At 49.9% G+C, this 20,806-nt stretch overlaps 1 protein-coding gene across 1 annotated transcript in view; it reads right to left on the bottom strand.

Annotated features, from left to right (window-relative positions):
• Positions 1–20,806, bottom strand: part of PCDH15 (protocadherin related 15) — a 365,652-nt gene that overhangs the window by 112,015 nt on the left and 232,831 nt on the right. Inside the window, exons 11-14 of the mRNA XM_068140381.1 lie at positions 18,886–19,092; positions 11,115–11,249; positions 10,002–10,151; positions 2,470–2,663 (exon numbers count right to left, since the gene is read on the bottom strand). Of these exons, the coding sequence (XP_067996482.1) occupies positions 2,470–2,663; positions 10,002–10,151; positions 11,115–11,249; positions 18,886–19,092 (686 nt within the window). The remainder of the gene's footprint in view (positions 1–2,469; positions 2,664–10,001; positions 10,152–11,114; positions 11,250–18,885; positions 19,093–20,806) is intronic.

Genomic DNA, 20,806 nt, shown 5'->3' with positions numbered 1-20,806 from the left:
AGTTTTATGCATGTTGGGGTTCACACCAAGAAGCCCAAGCCCACCTCAGACTAGTGAGCCATGGCAACACAGGAGACATCAAAACCCACTGAGGAAACCTGACAAACCCTTTGCCTGCACTGAACCTCCAACCCATTATTCCAGGCAGCAAACATGAGGCTCCTCTGGAGCACTGACACTCACTGCACAGGCTCTAAAGTCCATGCTGCAGGCACACGTGCTGTCAACCACTCCAAACTGACCAAGTGAGCCAAAAGGCTCCCAGAGTTGTGAGACAGAGATCAAATCTGTCTGTTCTCTTGCACCTTTGGACAGCCACTGGAATAGGGTCACCTGTTAGGAATAGGTTGGAGGAGTCACTGTCCCTGGAGGTGCTCAAGAAATGCGTGGCCATGGCAGCCTGGGACATGGTCTAATGGCCATGGTGGTGCTGCTGATGGCTCACTGGATGATCTTAGAGGGCTTTCCCAATTGGAACAATTCTAGGCTTCTATTCTATGGCTCTATGATCTTTGCTCAGTTATCTCACCTGCCCTCTCTCTTGAAGGCTAGGTCAGTACCCCCACCTAGCAGCAACATCCTGGGGAGACCAAGTGTCACACTTTGGACACAGATTTCTTCTGTAAAAGCAGTGCTCCAGGTGGGGTCTGGGGTCTCAGCAGAGCAGAGCAGAGCAGAGGGGGAGAATCACCTCCCTCGACCTGCTGCCTATGCTTCTCTTACTGCAGCCCAGGATGTGATTGGCTCCCTGGGCTGCAAGTGCTCACTGCTGGCTCCTGTTGAGCTTCTCATCCCCCAGCACCCCTGTGGTGGTTTTAGGCTATGCCCTTTAAAATTTAGCTGCAGATTTTGGACAGAAAAGTAGAACAATGTAAATAAATCACTACTGGGTGTAAAAAGCAAAACAAAACCAAATTAATGGCATGAATGTCTGGGATGAAAGGTGATGTATCATAACAATTCTTCACATTTCCAATTCCCATTCCTTGTCTCTTCTCTTCTGATCTGTATGGCTGTATGGTTTCACTTGGGAGAAGATAATGTGCTTCTGGCTGGCCTTGGGATAAGTCTAACCCACTGCTTTCCCTCAACTCCTTTCTCTCTCCTGGGAGAGGGGGGGTTGGGGGGGCAGTGGAACAGGCTCCTCTGGTCTTCTGAGCAGTGGGGGTTTTGTGTTGTCTGCTGGTTGTGAATATCTGCATAATAACCTGTATAACACTGTGACTGCTGTCTATTTTGTGCATGTTCATTGCATTCCACTGTTGAGTGTGGGTTTTGCTTGTAAATACAGCTTCACTTGCTTCTAACTGAGTTGGTCTGGCATAAAGTTAACGCTGGGGGTAAACTTCAACCCACCACAACCCCCACGTCCAAAAGAAAACTTCAGTCCCTGCCCAGCCTATACTTCAGTATTCAGTATCACCAAGGTTGGAAGAGACCTCAAAGATCATCGAGTCCAACCTGTCACAGTATCACAGCATCACAGTATCACTAAGGTTGGAAGAGACCTCAAGGATCATCAAGTCCAACCTATAAACACAGACCTCATGACTAGACCATGGCACCAAGTACCACATCTAATCCCCTCTTGAATGCCTCCAGGGATGGGGACTCCACCACCTCCCTGGGCAGCACATTCCAATGATGAACGACTCGCTTGGTGAAGAACTTTCTCCTCACCTCAAACCTCCCCTGGCACAGCTTGAGACTGTGTCCTCTTGTTCTGATGCTGCTTGCCTGGGAGAAGAGACCAACCCCTTCCTGGCTACAATCACCTTTCAGGTAGTTGTAGAGGGCAATGAGGTCACCCCTGAGCCTTCTCTTCTCCAGGCTAAACAGCCCCAGCTCCCTCAGCCTCTCCTCACAGGGCTGTGCTCAAGGCCTCTCCCCAGCCTTGTTGCCCTTCTCTGGACACCTTCAAGTCTCTCAATGTCCTTCTTAAACTGAGGGGCCCAGAACTGGACACAGGACTCAAGGTGTGGACTAACCAATGCAGAGTACAGGGCACAATGACTTCCCTGCTCCTGCTGGCCACACTATTCCTAATGCAGGCCAGGATGCCATTGGCTCTCTTGGCCGCCTGGGCACACTGCTGGCTCTGTCACCACAGACCTCATGACTAGAGTAGGGAGGACACTACTGCCCACTGCAGGCTTGAATTCACAACCTTCCCATTAAGGGTCCTTTGCACTACCAAGTGAGCCACTACTCAGGCTACTCAGGTTACTACTGGTGCTGCCCAGAATGGTCTGGGCTGGAAGAGACCTCCAAAGGTTATCCAATCTGTCCTCCCAGCAGTCAGCAGGGACACCCCAACTAGATGAGGTTGCTCATCGAGCCTCACCTCGAGCATCTCAAGCACTTCTCCCACAGGTGATTCTTTCCCTCCCCAGCACACAGCAGAGGGTACTCCAGCGTGGGGTCGGGGGGCAGGGAGCAAAACGCGAGGTTGGTTAGAAGAGGAATTACCTTCTCTGTGCAGGAGGAGCACTATCAGAGGCTTTGACAGTGAGGGCGTAGGAGCGCCCCTCTGCCAGCACAACTCCTGGAGCAATGGTGATAAGGCCTGTGCGGTCATTGATGAGGAAGTCTCCCTGATCCCCCGCCAAAATGTCATACACTATCTGTCCATTGGCTCCCTCGTCCGCATCTACAGCAGTCAGCTGCAAGTCAAAACCAGAGCGTCAGCAGGCATGCTTCGGGGCCGGGCTGCCAGCGCTTCTGCTAAGGCAACTCCTCGGGGGGAGAGGGGAGGAGAGGGGGGGACTGGAGCACCTGTAACATAGGCAGTAAGTGCTAATTACTGAACAACAAGGACACAATTTAAATGAAGGATAGCAGGCGTAAAACCGGCATCGAGCGGAGGCACAGAGCTGCTTACCGAAGATTGCAAGCCATTTGTTTTGAGCCACTAATGAAGGAGACTAATTAAGACTAAGTTTACTCTGTGGATTGGAATTTATAATACATCCTACGAAGGAGGGGAAGGGAGAAGAAGACATTCACCGTGTCAGAGAATCGTAGAATTGTTTGGGGTTCGAAGGGACCTTAAAGATCCTCCAGTTCCAACCCTCCCTGCCGTTGGCAGGGACGCCTCCCACCAGCCCAGGTTGCTCAAGGCCTCATCCAACACCTCCAGGGAGGGGACATCCACAACCTCCCCAGGTTCCAGTGTTTCCCCACCCTCACCCACACTTAAGAATTGCTTCCTAATCTGCAGCCTCAGCCTCCCCTCCTCCAGCTCAAAGCCATTGTCCTTCATCCGGTCACTACAAGCCCTAGTCAAAAGTCCCTCCCCAACTTTCTTTGAGGCTCCTTTCAGGTACCAGAAAACTGCTATCAGGCCTCCCTGATATGTTGGTCACTAATGTAACAACAGGACCAGTGTTTAAGTTCTGGAAGCTCCCAGCCCTGTCTGTGCTCTTCGAGGTGACAGCCTTGTGACTGCCAGCAGCTCTAACACCCAGGTCTTAGCCAACGAGGTCTCACTGTGTGGAGCTGGGGAACAGTGATGGTAGGGCTCGGGTGTGCGTGTGCCCTAAAGGAAGCCCAGCAGGAAGCAAAGGGCAGCTGCTCTCTATGGATGCACATGTGGGGAACACAACCATGCACATCACAGAGGTGCAAGGCCCCTGCCACACGGCAACATGACAGCACCTACCTGCAAGGATGGGCTTGGAGGGGGCATCCTGGGGCTGTGTGATAAATGCCACTGAGGCTGTACTTCTACTCTGCTGCCTTGGCAAAGGCTGTGATTGCTCCCACATGCAGCATTCCGTCTAGACCATAGAACAGTTTGGACTCCAAGCATGAGAGAAATCTAAGGCCTTATATTTTACCCTCAAATTATAATGATGAATGTCATCAAATCAACCAACCAGGTTGGAAGAGACCTCCAAGATCATCAAGTCCAACTGATCACCCAACCCTATCTAATCAAACAGACCATGGCACTAAGTGCCTCATGCAGGCTTTTCTTAAGCATCTCCAGGGACATTGACCCCACCACCTCCCTGGGCAGCACATTCCCATGGGCAATCTCTCTGTCTGTGAAGAACTTTATTCTAAGATCATAGCCCAAACCTCCCCTTGCACAGCTTGAGACTGTGTCCTCATGGAATGGAATGGAATGGAATGGAATGGAATGGAATGGAATGGAATGGAATGGAATGGAATGGAATGGAATGGAATAGAATGGAATAGAATAGAATAGAATAGAATAGAATAGAATAGAATAGAATAGAATAGAATAGAATAGAATAGAATAGAATAGAATAGAATAGAATAGAATAGAATAGAATAGAATAGAATAGAATAGAATAGAATAGAATAGAATAGAACAGAACAGAACAGAACAGAACAGAACAGAACAGAACAGAACAGAACAGAACAGAACAGAACAGAACAGAACAGAATTAACTGGGCTGGAAGAGACCTTCTAGATCATTGAGTCCAACCTATCACCCAACACCATCTAATCAACTAAACCATGGCACCAAGCACCCCATCCAGGCTCTTCCTAAACACCTCCAGGGATGGTGACTCTACCACCTCCCTGGGCAGCCCATTCCAATGGCCAATCACTCTTTCAATGAAGAACTTAATTCCTAACATCCAGCCTAATGAAGTGAGGGGGTTCTGCTCTTGCCCTGGGCAGAGCAATGGGCTCATCCTACTTCTGTAGCATGTCACATTAAATCTGGTTGGACTGGGCTCCAGAAGAAAATGTTTCCCCATGAGAACAGTCAGACACCAGGATCATCTCTCAAAGGAAGTAGTGGAATCCCTTCCACTGGACAGCTTCACAACTCAGCTTGACAGGGTGCTGGGTCACCTCATATCAATCTATTATTAAGTGGAAAGGTTGGACCAGGTGATCCCTGGGGTCCCTTCCAACCTGGCACTCTGTGATTCACACAGGCAGACAGAAAACAAGAGTTCAAGAACCACACTTGTTAGTTTTTTAGCACATGTTGAGCATCAGTGATTCCAACTGCCACACCACAAAGCAAAGAACTGGCAATCTGAGCTTTCCTCTCAGAGCCCTGTGGTGACACAGTCAGACGTGTGCATCCACACCTCAGTCACACCAGTGGACAGCATCATGTCCTGGCTCAGCCCTTTCATGTCTCCTCTTCCTCCACACATGCAGAGAATAAGAGAAGTTATTCCACACCTGATGCATGCGAGCAAACTGCTCTCAGTGCCTATCCTTTGACCTGTATTGCTACAATCAAAATTGCATTTTAATTATCACCACACTCAGAAAACAGAAATCAACCCAGTACTCCCCCTCTAGTCTCTGCTGGTGAGGCTTAACCTGGAGTACTGTGGCCAGTTCTGGGCTCCCCAGCTCAAGAAGCACAAAGAACTACCGGAGAGAGTCCAGCACAGGGCCACTGAGATGCTGAGGGGACTGGAACAGCTCTCACGTGAGGAGAGGCTGAGAGACCTGGGGCTGGTTAGCTTGAAGAAGAGGAGGCTGGAGAGCATCTTGTTAATGCTTACAAATATCTAAGGGGTGGGTGTCAGGAAGATGGCTCCAGGCTTTTTTCAGCAGTGCCCAGTGACAGGACAAGAGGTACTGGGCATGAGCTTGAACGTAGGACCTTCCATCTAAACATGAGGAAGACCTTCTTTAATTTAAGTGTGACAGAGCTCTGGAGCAGGCTGCACAGAGAGGTGGTGGAGTCTCTTTCCCTGAAGACATCCAAAACCCACGTGGACGTGTTCCTGTGTGAGCTTCTCTAGGTGACCCTGCCTTGGCTGGGGGTTGGACTGGATGATCTCCAGAGGTCCCTCCCAACCCCTGCCATCTGTGGTTCTGTTACATGCAGGGTGGAGTCACCTCTGGACCACCCACCTACACCAATACTCCTGGCTCTCTGAGGTTGGTTTCTTCTTTCCATAGGGTTTTCCCAGATGGCTCTTCATTCTCTCCCTGGTTTGCTGCCAGGCTCTGAATTCTGTGTGGCCATAAACTCCCTCAAAGAGTCGAGGCAGTGGCACACAGTAGTGTGAGCAGTACTTGCACTTCTAAAAGGCCACAGCCACAGCAGGCACTGGTAGCACTGCCTGGGCACCCAGCTGCCCAGTACCAACTGTGGTGGAGTAGAAACGGCAGGAAATGATGATGGCACGATGGGGATGCTGTTGTTGCTGCTCCCAGCTGCAGCTGAGCAGTTTGTGATGGGACATGGCAGGGGGCACCAGCAGGTGCAGCAGCACAGCCCCCCTGGAGTGTACAAAGCAGTGAAAGAAATCCCAGCCTCAGACATGATTCCCTGCAGGGCTCCTAAAGCCAGGATGGGGGGAAAAATGCATGGAAAAAGTAGCTTCTTGCAAGGGCTCTGCTGGGCCCTCTGCTTCAGCTGCCTTGACACAAACACTGCTGGCAGTGGGCAGCACAGGATTTCAAGGCCAGGATTTAAGGGTTACACACAATGACATGAAAGTGAAGCCTAAAGCAGGATCAACAGGCATTATGTCAGCTGGGGGCACTCAGCACTAAATATCTTTAGAATAAACTATCTTTGTTTAGAATAAACCAGACCAGGTTGGAAGAGACCTTCAAGATAATTGTGTCCAACCCATCCACCAATCCAACCCACCTAAACAGCTAACCCATGGCACCAAGCACCCCATCAAGTCTCCTCCTGAACACCTCCAGTGATGGTGACTCCACCACCTCCCCAGGCAGCCCACTCCAATGGGCAATCACTCTCTCTGTGTAGAACTTCTTCCTAACCTCCAACCTAAACCTCCCCTGGCACAGCCTGAGACTGTGTCCTCTTGTTCTGGTACTGGCTGCCTGGGAGAAGAGACCAACCTCTGCCTGGCTACAACCTCCCTTCAGGTAGTTGTAGAGAACAAGAATAGAAGCAGAATGGAAGTCTGCTCTGTCCCAGGTCCTTCAGCCTCTCTTTGAGGTAGAATTTCTATGTAGCCCTGGATGCATCTCTGCGCCCCAAAGGCCAAGTGACTGTATTGCCCTTGCAGATTTCACATGCTTGTACAGAGAGCTAGGAGATTTTGCAAGCACAGCTCCTGATGTCAAAGCCACAGCTCCTGAGCCTCACCTGCCTTTTGCTCAGTGAGGACAACAATATCTGCTTGATAACTATTTATTTTCCACACAGCCTCCTGTATAACTTGAAGGGACTTAGAATCATAGAATTCATCAAGTCCAACCTGTCACCCAAGACCTCATGACTACTAAACTATGGCACCCAGTGCCACATCCAATCCCCTTTTGAACACCTCCAGGGATGGTGACTCCACCACTCCAATGGCAGCACACTCCAATGGCTAACAACTCTCTCTGGGAAGAACTTTCTCCTCACCTCCCCTGGCACAGCCTGAGACTGTGTCCTCTTGTTCTGGTGCTGGTTGCCTGGGAGAAGAGACCAACCCCCACCTGGCTACAACCTCCCTTCAGGTAGCTGTAGAGAGCAAGAAGGTCTCCCCTGAGCCTCCTCTTCTCCAGGCTAAGCAACCCCACACTGCTGCTGATGCAGGCCAGGATGACATTGGCCTTCTTGGCCACCTGGGCACACTGCTGACTTGATTATCTTGTGAAGACCTCCCCATGGCTGTCACTGATGCTTTGTAAGCACTTGCAGCCCAAGCTGGTGAAAAGCCAAGGATAACACTCACAAGCATCCAAAGGGAGCAAGCACAGGGAGTCAGCACAGCTCAAGCAGGGCAGGCACCAGAAGAGACACTGAGCTCACTCCTAGTACTGTTCAGTCACTGTCACCTTCACACATTTAACTCCTGATGCCAGCTCATAAAATGCCATTTTGTTCCTTATTTCCCCAAGACTCACCCTGCCTTCTACCACCCTTGAGTGCTGACCTCTAGTGCCAGCCTCTTCCCTTCTCATCCATCTAGAGTGGAAGCTCTCAAGAGCAGGGCTCAGATCTTCCAAGAATTAGCTCTCACAAAAGCATTGTTTTCTGTTAACTTCAGTGCAACCAGGATTTGCCTTCTGTCTGCACTGAGACATAAATCACTGCTTGGAAGCTTTAATTAAAACTGCTTCTCTCCCTGGCCTTGTGCTCAACAAATTTTTCACTGCTCCTTTGCTCTCCGAACACATGACATGGGTTGGGCTTTGATGATCTCAAAGGTCTTTTCCAACCTGGTTAATTTTGTGATTCTGTGACTTTATCAACCTCAAGTGGCTCAGTTGGTAGTACATAAGACCCTTAGCAGGAAGGTCGTGAGTTCAAGCCTGCAGTGGGCAGCAGTGTCCTCCCTCCTCTAGTCATGAGGTCTGTGGTGACAGGTTGGACTCGATGATCTTTGAGGTCCATTCCAGCCTTAGGAATACTGAATCTACTGACTTTGGGTTTCTGTCAAAACCAGAACACAAGAGGCAGTGGTCTGAGACCAGAGAAGGGCAGGTTTAGGTTGGGCATCAGAAAGAAGTTCTTCACTCTCAGGGTGGTGGAACACCGGAACAGGTTGCAGGCCCCATCCCTGGTGACATTCAGGTTGATGGGGCTCTGGGCAACCTGATCTGCTTGGGGATGGCCCTGCTGACTGCAGAAAGGTTGGACTGGATGTCCCTTAGAGGTCTCTTCCAACCTAATGCATTCCATAATTCAGTGTTTCTAAAAAGGGTTTCTGATGTGGTAAAATATTGATGGGTGTGTTCTACTGGTTTTACCTCTTCTCCCCAAATGTTTTCTTTCAATATCCTGCTCATACAGGGCAAGACTTTAGTATTATTATTATTTTCACTTTGGAGATCCCTAACATGAAAAGCTTTTGTGGAACTTCAGATGAAATAGCTGAACTGCAGCTGCACCTCAAAGACAGGCCTGCTCCTTACACTGCAATGGGCTGCCAGGGAGGTGGTGGAGTCACCATCACTGGAGGTGTTTAAGAGGGGACTGGATGTGGCACTTGGTGCCATGGTGTAGTTGATTAGATGGTGTTGGGTGATAGGTTGGACTTGATGATCTTGAAGGTCTTTTCCAACCTGGTTAATTCTGTTCTATTCCATCCCATTCCATTCAATTCCATTCCATTCCATTCTACTGGCAACCTTTTAAGAGCTATGTAAGCTGATAAAGAGTCTGGAGAACAGGTCTGGTGAGGAGCAGCTGAGGGAACTGGGGCTGTTAACTCTGGAGAAGAGGAGGCTGGTCTCTACAGCTGCCTGAAAGGAGGTTGATCTGAGTTGGGGGTGGTCTCTTCTCCCTAGCATCGTAGACTCATACAATGGTTTAGGTCGGAAGTCACCTCAGAGTTCATCTATTCCAACCTCCCTGCCATGGGCAGGGACACCTCTCACCTAGAATTGGTTGCTCAAGGCCTCATCCAGCCTGTCTTTAAACACCTAGAGTGAGGAGGCATCCTCAGCCTCTCTGGGCAGCCTGCTCATGAGTCCCATCACCATCCTACTGAAGAACTTCTTCCTAAGACTAAACCTACTTTCCCTCACCCTCAAACCATTCCCCTTGTCCTGTTGCTAGACACCCTCATGAAAGTCCCTCTGCAGCTTTCCTCTAGGATCCCTTCAGGTATTGGAAGGCAGCTCTAAGTTCCCCCTGGAGCCTTCTTTTCTCCAGGCTGAACAACCCCAGCTCCCTAAGCCTATCCTCACAGCAGAGGTATTCCAAGAGGAAATGAACTGAAGTTGTGCCAGGGGAGGTTTAGGTTGAAGGTCAGGCAACATTTCATTGCTGCAAGAGTGCTCAGGGACTGGAACAGGCTGCCCAGGGTGGTGGTGGAGTCACCATCTCTGGTGGTGTACAAGAAATCTGTGGCCATGGCACTTTGGGCCATGGTGGTGTTAGGTTGATGTTTGGACTCAATGAACTCATAGGTCATTTCCACCTGAAAGAATTCCATGATTCCAGGACAGTGTGGGCGGAGACACAAAGTCACTTCTAGCTGTTTGCAGGGCACTTCCGACTGGCACTGACAAAACCATCTGCTGCTGGCAAAAGAAGGGACTTAAGAAGGCTAATCAAAAGTCCTGAAATTACCTTTATCACACCTTCCCCAGGCCCCATGTCTGTGTAAATCTTGACACTGTATGATAAGTTGGAGAAGGTGGGGGAGTTGTCGTTGGCGTCGATCACCACGATGTTGACGGTCACCGGCAGGCTCTCCTGGACGCCGTCAGAAGCTGTCATCTGCAGGGGAAAGAAGAAAGCAGAGCAGGAACAGGGCTGAGTGCTGAGCTCTTCATGTGATTCCAGGCATGAGGAAACCCATAGTATCACAGAATCAGTCAGGGTTGGAAGGGACCACAAGGATCATCTAGTTCCAACCCCCTTGCCATGGGCAGGGACACCCCACACTAGATCAGCCTGGCCACAGCCTCAGCCAGCCTGGGCTTAAACACCTCCAGGGACAGCACCCCAACCACCTCCCTGGACAATCCATTCCAGTCAACTATGAAATGAAGGGTCATGCTGGGTGCAAAACAGACAAGGCAGACTGTGTAATGAGAAAGATACAACCCTGGGATCATGGAGAATGCCAGGGGCTGGTAGGGACCTCATAAGCTCATCCAGTTCAACCCTCCTGCCAGAGCAGGATCACCTAGAGCAGATCACACAGGAATGCATCCAGGCAGGTCTTGAATTTCTCCAGGGAAGGAGAATCCACAACACCCCTGGGCAGCCTGTTCCAGATGATACTGGCAGGGGGATGTTCTTAATATGATTCAGGATATGAGGAAATACAGTCAGACAACTGAAAAATAAAACAGTTTGGTTTTCATTTTTGCCTGCACTTAACAGTCAGAGCTGCACTAAACACCCTCAGGTGAGGCTGAGTCTGCAGTGTGCAAGGCTCAGGGCATAAGCAACATGAAAGGTTGCCTTTAAGACAAGTTGTGTCAGATTAGCAGGACAAAGGAGAGGGAAGAAGCAATCCCTGGGGAAATGTGGGCCAGGATCTAAGCCTCAGCGTTTTGGCAGAGCACACCACCCCAGTTAGCAAAGCCTCCCCGCCCTGCTACTGCTGCTGCTCACCATTCATTCGTCCTCTTTCTGCGACACTTCTATGACCTCCAAGGGTGGTATGACTCAGGGTTTCTCAACACATGCCCTGAAGAAGGCCTGAAGTGCCTTCAGGGGCCTTCAGCTTACCGAGAAGGTGTAAAGCTGCTGGAGTTCTCTGTCGACAGGCTGCAGCAGGGTGAGGTAGCGGGTGATGCCACTCGGAGTCACAGTGAAAACCGTATTGTAGTCGTTCAGAAAGAGATGGAGTTGTGGATCCTTGGTCTTGAAACGACAGGGGAAAACAAAACAACACCAAACCCAACCATTCTTAGTAGAATAATATTCCACTAAGTTTCCAATTACTCAGTGCAAGTGCTTGTTCTACTTGAAACCTAAAGGAGCAGGCAGTACACACACAATGACTACTGGCATCTACACAGCCCCATGGAAAGAACACTGCTGGTCCAACAAACCCTCACCTGCTTGATGAAAATTGTGTTAAAGATACATCAAGCACACAAAAATGCATTAAAAGGGACCCTCATGGTAGATAAAAACCTCTGCCTGTTAGGTTTAAATTATTTAGAACAGAATAAACCAGGTTGGAAGAGACCTTCAAGATCATCGTGTCTAACTCATCAACCAATCCAACCCACCTGAACAACTAACCCATGGCACCAAGCACCCCATCAAGTCTCCTCCTCAACACCTCTAGTGATGGTGACTCCACCACCTCCCCAGGCAGCCCATTCCAATGGCCAATCACTCTCTCTGTGTAGAACTTCTTCCTAACATCCAACCTAAACCTCCCCTGGTGCAGCCTGAGACTGTGTCCTCTTGTTCAGGTGCTGGTTGCTAGAGAGAAGAGACCAACATCCACCTGGCTACAACTTCCCTTCAGGTAGTTGTAGAGAGCAATAAGGTCACCCCTGAGCCTCCTCCTCTCCAGGCTAAGCAACCCCAGCTCCCTCAGCCTCTCCTCACAGGGCTGTGCTCCAAACCCCTCACCAACTTTGTTGCCCTTCTCTGGACACCTTCAAGACTCTCAATGTCCTTCTTAAACTGAGGGGCCCAGAACTGGACACAGGACTCAAGATGTGACCTAACCAGTGCAGTGTACAGGGGCAGAATGACCTCCCTGCTCCTGCTGGCCACACTGATCCTGATGCAGGCCAGGATGCCATTGGCCCTCTTGGCTGCCTGGGCACACTGCAGGCTCATGTTCAGCCTACCATCAACCAGCACCCCCAGGTCCCTCTCTGCCTGGCTGCTCTCAGCCACTCTGACCCCAGCCTGTAGCACTGCCTGGGGTTGTTGTGGCCAATGTGCAGCACCTGGCACTTGGATGTGTTCAATCTCCTGCCCTTGGCCTCTGCCCATCTGCCCAGCCTGTCCAGGTCCCTCTGCAGAGCCTCTCTACCCTCCAGCAGATCAACTCCTGCCCCCAGCTTGGTGTCATCTGCAAATTTACTGCTGATGGACTCAATGCCCTCATCCAGATCATCAATAAAGATGTTAAAGAGCATGGATTCGAGAAATGCTTTGGCTTGGAAGGGACCTTAAGGATCATCTAGACGCAACCCCTGTGCCATTAGCAGGGACACCTTCCACTGAAGGCCCCATCCAACACAGCCTTGAACATGTCCAGGGAGGGAGCATCCTTCCCTGGGCAACCTGTTCCAGTGTTTCACCACCCTCACTGTAGAGAATGTCCTTTGTACTGTTCCTTCAGCCCCTTAAGAAAACCAACCTGGGCACATTACAACAAAACACAACCAACCAACCCTTCCAAAAATCCAACCACACACAAACCCAAACTTAGAGCTGCACCCAATGAAATATATGAATGTATGTCGAGAAAGGCAAGAAACCATCGGTACTTGGCGTGGGTTTGGGAGAAAGGCCCAGCCTTCTCCCCCCACCACACAGAGAGGAAAAAAAATTGACCACAGCTAGCCACAGCCAGAGGAGCAAAAGGAATGCTGTATTTACAAGCAGTGTTAGGGAATGCAGGGTATATATACACAATTTACAGTATTTACAATACATACACAGAAATACATACAGCAAAGTAATACAGGAACAAAATTCCCTCCTCTACTGAGGAGGGTTCCCCCCCTGGACCCCCCTTCTCTCCCCTTTTTCCCCAAAGAGGGTCAGAAAGAGAGGAAAAGAGGAATTGTTAATTAAAGCAGAGTATGTTAGTAGAGGCCTTCTCTGCCCAAGGTCAGTCTGGCAGAAAGCCCAGAAGCAGCCAAGCTGGAAAGGGAGGAGGGAGGAATCGAAACGGAGGAAAGTCTCAGTCACACTCAAACTGAAAGTTGCTTTCTACCAACCTCCCAATGGAATTCCTTTAGACCTGTCCTTTGTTCATAAAGCATTCAGCCACAGTACTGTCCCTTTCCTAAAGGCGCAGCCTCAAACGGTCACACTACTTTAGACACAATTCATCAGCAGGCTCCCAGGAGACCTTCTTGGGCCTTCCAGTATCTGAAGGGGGCCTACAGGAAAGCTGGGGAGGGACTTCTTAGGATGTCAGGGAGGGATAGTACTAGGAGGAATGGATCCAAGCTAGAGGAGGGGAGATTTAGATTAGAGCTTTGGAGGAAGTTCTTCCCCAGGAGGGTGGTGAGACACTGGCACAGGTTGCCCAGGGAGGTGGTGGCAGCCACATCCCTGGAGGTTTTTAAGGTCAGGCTGGGTGTGGCTTTGGGCAACCTGATCTACATGGAAAGCCCATGGCAGGGGGCTTGGAACTAGGTGATCCTCGAGGTCCCTTCCAACCCTGACAATTCTATGGTTCTGTACAATTCTCTCCTCCTTGCTCTTGGCGCTCCCAGAGGCAGACAGGACACGCACACAGTCCTAGCCCTGGTGGGCTCCATCCAGCCTCATGGTCCTGCCCTTGGCATAGTTCCCAGAGTCATCCAACCTGGCAGTCTATGATTCCATGATCCAGGAGGCCTTCCCAAGACCCATCTCCTCTCAGACAGATCCATTCCCACATCCCATTTTGAACCTGATAACCAATATTTTGCTTTCTAACCAGCTAGGTGAGCTAATTTGGGTTGGTGCTACACAGAGACGCTGCCTTTGATATTCCAGCTGTGAGGAAAGTGAATGAATGCAGAGGGTTTGCACAGAGAGGGCTCTTCCAGCTTGGAATTCAAACTGAATTTCAATTAATCTCTCTCTTTTCTCTTTCTTATTTTGATTGTATTTAAGGCAGATCCCCAGCTTTGGCACATAAAGCAGCAAAGCACTTACTGTGCAGCCTTTTCACCAACCTGAACCACCAGAGTAGAAGAAATGAGTGGTCTCCCATGGAAGCAGGAGGCTGTGGAAGCCTTATGTAAACAGCCATCAGCTCCTGCTGTTCAAATTCCTCATCCCAGCTTGGGTTTGCTCAGGTCTTAAGGTACTCATGTGGCTTAATTTAATTTATGCCATTTAAACAGAGCACTTAATTACAGCACACTTGGCAGAGCTGCTCCAGGCCTGTTTGCAGGGTCACATCCATAAATTAATGTTTTGAAGGCTTAGAGCAGGACTCTCTTATAATTCCCACAGGGTTTGGGTTTTGCTGTGTTGGTTTGCTCGGTTGTTGGGTTTGTTTTGTGGTGTTTTTCCCCCCCCTTAAGATACAGAGTTACTTTCTTCAGGCAATTATCTGAGGACAAGGAGTTCCTTTAATATGAAATATAATCTCAGATGATTTGTCAGTTAGCAGAAGACAACTGAGTATGTTCTGTTTAGCCAGGGTCACTACTGCAAACTAAGATGCAGGAGCACAAAGAGGATATGTCAGCTTCTCAGCAACCCCTGAATACATTAATTTACTGAGGCACAGTCAGGCCAGCAGAACAAGAAGACCTGCAGAACTTGATAAGCATTACCCAAGCTGTCAGAGCAGCCCTGCAGAAAAGGGCCTGGAGGCTCTGGTAGGTGAGAATCTGGACATGAGCCAGCAATGTGCACTTGCAGCCCAGAAGGCAAATTGTATCCTGGGCTGTATCAAAGGCAGCATGGACAGCAGATGGAGAGAGGGCATTCTACCCCTCTGCTCTGCTGGGATCTCACCTCTAGTCCTGTGTCCAGTTCTGGAGCCCTCAACACAGGAAGGATATGGACCTGCTGGAGCAGGTCCAGAGGAGGGCCATGAAGATGATCAGAGGACTGGAGCACCTCTTCTATGAAGACAGGCTGAGAGAGTTGGGGCTGTTCAGCCTGGAGGAGAGAAGGCTCCAGGGAGATGTTTCAGTATCTGAAGGGAGCCTACAGGAAGGTGGGGACAGACTCTTTAGAAGGGCCTCTGGTGACAGGAGATGGAACAGTGGTTTAGAACTGGAGAAGGGTAGATTTAGGTTGGACATTAGGAGGAATAAGGGTGGTGAAAAACTGGAACAAGTTGCCCAGGGATGTGTGGTGGTCAGACCTGACAGAGTCCTGAGCATCCTGATGTAGCTGAAGATGTGCCTGCTCATTTCAGGGAGGATTTCCTCCCCCTCCACTCTGCATCTGGAGGACTGGGTCCGGTTCTGGGATCCCCAGTCCAAGAGGAACAGAGATACACTAGAGAGTGTCCAATGGAGGCTACAAAGATGATGAAGTGCAGTGGTTTGAGCCTTAACTGGAGTTGAAGAGCTCATATGGTAGCAAACCAAGAATTCCTCCCCCACCCCTGTCCCCTGATAAGGAAAAAGGAGAGAAAGGGAAAAAAAAGGGGTAGGGGAAAAAGAGAAGGAGGTAAATCTACCAAAACTAATCTGGAGTCAGTTTGGAAGTAGGAGAAGGAATTTTTATATAAATATATATATTTATCTCAGTAAGAGAGATAAGGATATTCCTCAGTAAGAGGAGTAAGGATAAATAGGGAAATCCACAAACCCAAGCCTGGGTGGTCTTGTGTTTCCCTGGATGTAAGCGGATGCAGTCCTTCAGAGCAGCATGGGTGCAGTATGGAGAGTCCAGGCCTGACCACCTGTAGGAATCAGGAGCTGCAGCTGATGTCCTCTCCAGCAGGCGAGGCAGAAGAGAAAGAGCAAATGGCTGCAGTGTCCTCCTTTTCATAGGCCTCCTGGACAGGAAGGGGCAGTGGAATAGACCACCTTTGACCCAGGGGACCCCTCCTCCTGGGGTGGGGAAACCAAGTCCCTCTCTGCTCACCTGGATGAGGATTTGTTTTTGTCCCCTGGGGGAAGCAGGGCTCTAGCAGCCCTCCCCCCAGGCTGGGTGTAACCCAGCACATGCAGGGACTGGAACATTTCTCTGATGAGGAAAGGCTAAGAGCCCTGGGGCTGCTGAGTCTGGAGAAGAGCAGCCTGAGAGGAGACCTCTTTAATGCTTACAAATGTCTGAAGGGTGGGGGGCAAGAGGAAGGGGCCAGGCTCTTTTTGAAAGTGTCCTGTGATAGGACAAGGAGGAATAGAGACAAACCCAGGAAGCTCCACCTCAACATGAGGAAAAACTTCTTTACTGTGAGGGTGCTGGAACCCTGGAGCAGGCTGCCCAGAGTCTCCTCCTCTGAGACTTAAACGCCCCATCCGGATGTGCTCCTGTGTGCCCTGCCAGAGGTGATGCTGCTCTGGCAGAGGAGTTGGACTGGGTGATCTCTGGAGGTCCCTTCCAACCCCTAAGGTTCTGTGATTCTAACAGTTCATATTAAAGGAATAAATTAACTCTTCCCTGCAGAAGCTTTTAGACTGAGCTCTCTGCAGTTTTCTGGTGTGCAAATGCCAAGTACCTGGGAGCTCCTGAGGCATTCAAAGGATCAGCTCAAATTCAGGGCTTAACAGCTCAGAGTAATCTTCCCTTTCAGGCTGCTCTATGATCTAATATGTAGCTCCAGCAAAGAACCTGGCATTATCAAATCTGCTGGTGACATCTCAAGGGTAGTGCTGTGCAACAGGTTAATCAGACCTCTATTAGCTACAACCTGAAACACCTCTGGAGGTTAATGAAGTCCAAAGTCTTTCCATCATTCCTTTAGTGCAGCACTATCTTCTAGCAGGAAATAGGAGAGAGAGCCAAAGAAAACCACCAGCACAGAAAACTGCCATGTAAAATTAAGTGTCTGAGCTAGGACACTGCATTCTCTATAATTAAAACAGTTGTTTTGAAGTATTTCAGGCAGAAGGGACTCAGCTCCTCCCTCACCAGCCATGCTGTGTGACTTCTTTCATCACTCTGGGCTTTGTATGCACAGCAGGATTTGCCTAGGTCACTGCAGCTACAAAGCCTGGAGTAGAATCATAGAATGGGCTGGGCTGGAAGGGACCCCCAAAGCTCATCCAGTCTGACCTCCCTGCACTCAGCAGGGACTTCCCCAACTAGATCAGGTTGCCCAGGGCCTTGTCAAGCCTCACCTTGAATATCTCCAGGGCTGGGGCCTCAACCACCTCCCTGGGCAACCTGTTGCAGTGTTCCAGCAGCCTCCTGGTGCAGAACTTGTTCCTTGCATCCAATCTAAGTCTGCTCTGCCCTGGTTTGAAGTCATTGCCCCTGCTCCTGTCACTGCAGGCCTTTGCAAACAGTCTCTTTCCATCCTCCTTGTAGCCCCCTTCAGGTACTGGCAGGCTGCTCTAAGGTCTTCCTGGAGCCTTCTTTTCTCTGGGCTGAACACCCCCAGCTCCCTCAGCCTGTCCTCACAGCAGAGCTGCTCCAACCCCCTGAGCATTTCTGTGGCCTCCTCTGGACCCTCTCCATCAGTTCCTTGTCCTTCCTGTGCTGAGGGCTCCAGCCCTGCACACAGCACTGCAGGTGAGGTCTCCCCAGAGCAGAGCAAAGTGTCAGAATTACCTCTGTGGATCCCTGGCAACGCTGCTTTGGATGCAGCCCAGGATGTGATTTGCCTTCTGTGCTGCAAGCTCACTCTGCCAGCTTACGTCCAGATTCTCACCCACAGCACCCCCAAGGCCCTTTTCACAGGGTTGCTTTCTCACACCTCATTCCCCTGTCTGTATTGATAGTCTGTTCTGGCCTGAGAATTTGGAACATCAATGGACTTGCAGATAGAGAAGCAGCAGCAGCAGCAGCCTGTGGGTTAACAGTGAATTTTTGGGGCTGTATTCAGCTTTCCATCAACCAAACTGCCAGAAACAGTATCACAGCAGTGTCACAGTAGCACTAAGGTTAGAAGAGACCTCAAGGATCGAGTCCAACCTGTCACCACAGACCTCACGGCTAGACCATGGCACCAAGTGCCACATCCAATCCCCTCTTGAACACCTCCAGGGATGGTGACTCCACCACCTCCCTGGGCAGCACATCCCAATGGCTAACAACTCTCTCTGGGAAGAACTTTCTCCTCACCTCCAGCCTAAACTTCCCCTGGCACAGCTTGAGACTCTATTCTATATTATAGAACCATAGAATCAATAAGGTTGGAAAAGACCTCAGAGATCATCAAGTGTATCTATATTATTATCATCTATACAATTTATCTCTATATATGAGTATTATCTAGACAATTTACCTATATATCAGTATTATCTATATAATTTATCTCTCTATATGAGTATTATCTATGTAATTTATCTCTCTATATTAGTATTTATATTACATTACATGTTTTAATATTATTTTATCTATTTTTATGTTCTGTTCTATGTTATAACCCCTGCCCATTATCTCTAACAGAACACCATCTTAATTGGGGGTCAAGCAAAATACAGCTCAGTTATCCAGTTCAGGCAAACTGTCAAATCTCCCTGAACTCAGAATGAAACCATACCAGTCAAATAGAAAGGGAATTGTACCAATGCCATTCAGACTGGGTTTGGTTTTTTCCATTTAATGATCAATTTTGTCCTGATTCCAAAAAAAAAATAAACAAAAAAGAGGAGAACAAGGAAAGACCTCTGAAAATACTCAAGCTGCAGGCAGCAGGAGGCTGAGCCTGTGGAAGCAGGGAGCGTACCTCCTCCACGTCGTTGTCCAGCACCACAATCTGCAGCGGGGAAGTCAGATTCCGGTTGTCACAGATGGTTGTGCCCACGGGGGAGGATTCCAGGATGAAGCCCTCATAGGTGGATCTTGTGAAGTAAGGCTTCTGGTTGTTCTCATCGAGGACTTCAATGTGCAGGTTGGCAAAGGCAGGAAGAGGGTGGCCGTTGTCTTGTTCAGCCTGGAGAGAAACAACCCACCACCTCCTCTGACAAAGGCTCGTGGCCAAGGCTCACTCCTGACAGTTAACACCCTGTGAAACTCTGCATCATGAGCAAACCACACAGCACAACCACCTGGGCTAAGAGAACCCCAAAACTTTGCATCATGAGAAGATGACACAGCCAAACCACCTGGGCTAAGAGAACAGGTATGAGATTGAACACATCCAAGTGGATGTGGATTTAACACATCCAAGTGCTGGGTTCTACACATCAGCCACAGCAACCCCAGGCAGTGCTACAGGTTGGGGTCAGAGTGGCTGAGAGCAGCCAGGCAGAGAGGGACCTGGGGGTGCTGGTTGATGGTAGACTGAACATGAGCCTGCAGTGTGCCCAGGTGGCCAAGAAGGCCAACGGCATCCTGGCCTGCATCAGGAAGAGTGTGGCCAGCAGGAGCAGGGAGGTCATTCTGCCCCTGTACACTGCACTGGTTAGGCCACACCTTGAGTCCTGTGTCCAGTTCTGGGCCCCTCAGTTTAGGAAAGATTTTGACTTGCTGGAACGAGTCCAGAGAAGGGCAACAAAGGCTGGGGAAGGGTCTGGGGCACAGCCCTGTGAGGAGATGCTGAGGGAGCTGGGGTTGCTTAGCCTGGAGAAGAGGAGGCTCAGGGGAGATCTTCTTGCTCTCTACAACTACCTGAAGGGAGGTTGTAGCCAGGTGGATGTTGGTCTCTTCTCCCAGGCAGCCAGCACCAGAACAAGAGGACACAGTCTCAGGCTGCACCAGGGGAGGTTTAGGCTGGAGGTTAAGAAGAAGTTCTTCACAGAGAGTGATTGCCCATTGGAATGGGCTGCCTGGGGAGGTGGTGGAGTCACCATCACTGGAGGTGTTTAGGAAGAGACTGGATGGGGTGCTTGGTGCCATGGGTTAGTTGATTAGATGGTGTTGGGTGATGGGTTGGACTCAATCTCAAAGGTCTCTTCCAACCTGGCCTGGTCTATTCTATTCTATTCTATTCTAAAATGACACAGCAAGAAGAACACCTGAACTCTGCATCATGAGAAGATGACAGAGTAAAACCACCAGGGCTAAGAGAACACCAGAACATTGCATCACAATAAGCTTTAAAGGCACACTGGAACTGGAAGGCACGCAGCTCACACACACACACACAGAGTTCCTTAAGCACTGAGCATTAGGAGTTTTGGCTAATCTCCCAAGGATGAGAGAAAACAGGGAAGTGCTGATTGTGGCTCAGCACTGAAGCAGGCTGCCCAGAGGGGCTGTGGAGTCTCCATCCCTGGAGAGACTCAAAACCTGGAACAGGTTGTCCATAGAGGTTATGGATGCCCCTGGCCAGGAGGTGTTCAAGGTGAGGTTGGAGAGGGCCTTGAGCAACCTGCTGTAGTAGAAGGTGTCCCTGCCCATTGCAGAGGGGCTGGAACTAGATGATCTTTAAGGTCCCTTCCAACCCAAACCATTCTGTGATTCTATGAACCCTGCCTGGACATTGTGACCTTGGGCAACCTGCTGTGGGTGACCCTGTTTTAGCAGGTGGGGTGGACAAGATGATCTGCAGAGCTCCCTTCCAACTCCCACCAGCCTGGGATCCTGCACACCAGAATGCCTGCACCCACAATGCCAGCAAGAGAGCTAAAACCAGAAGATGACCCTGGGACAGGTGGACATATGGTACTTGCTACAGACTGCTGAAGGGCACATTGCCCTGGATG

Source organism: Melanerpes formicivorus, unplaced genomic scaffold (assembly GCF_026170545.1).
Source record: "Melanerpes formicivorus ecotype bairdi unplaced genomic scaffold, bMelFor1.0.p_v2 SCAF_6, whole genome shotgun sequence".
Taxonomy (NCBI): Eukaryota; Metazoa; Chordata; class Aves; order Piciformes; family Picidae; genus Melanerpes; species Melanerpes formicivorus.
This window is presented reverse-complemented; position numbering and strand designations above follow the sequence as displayed.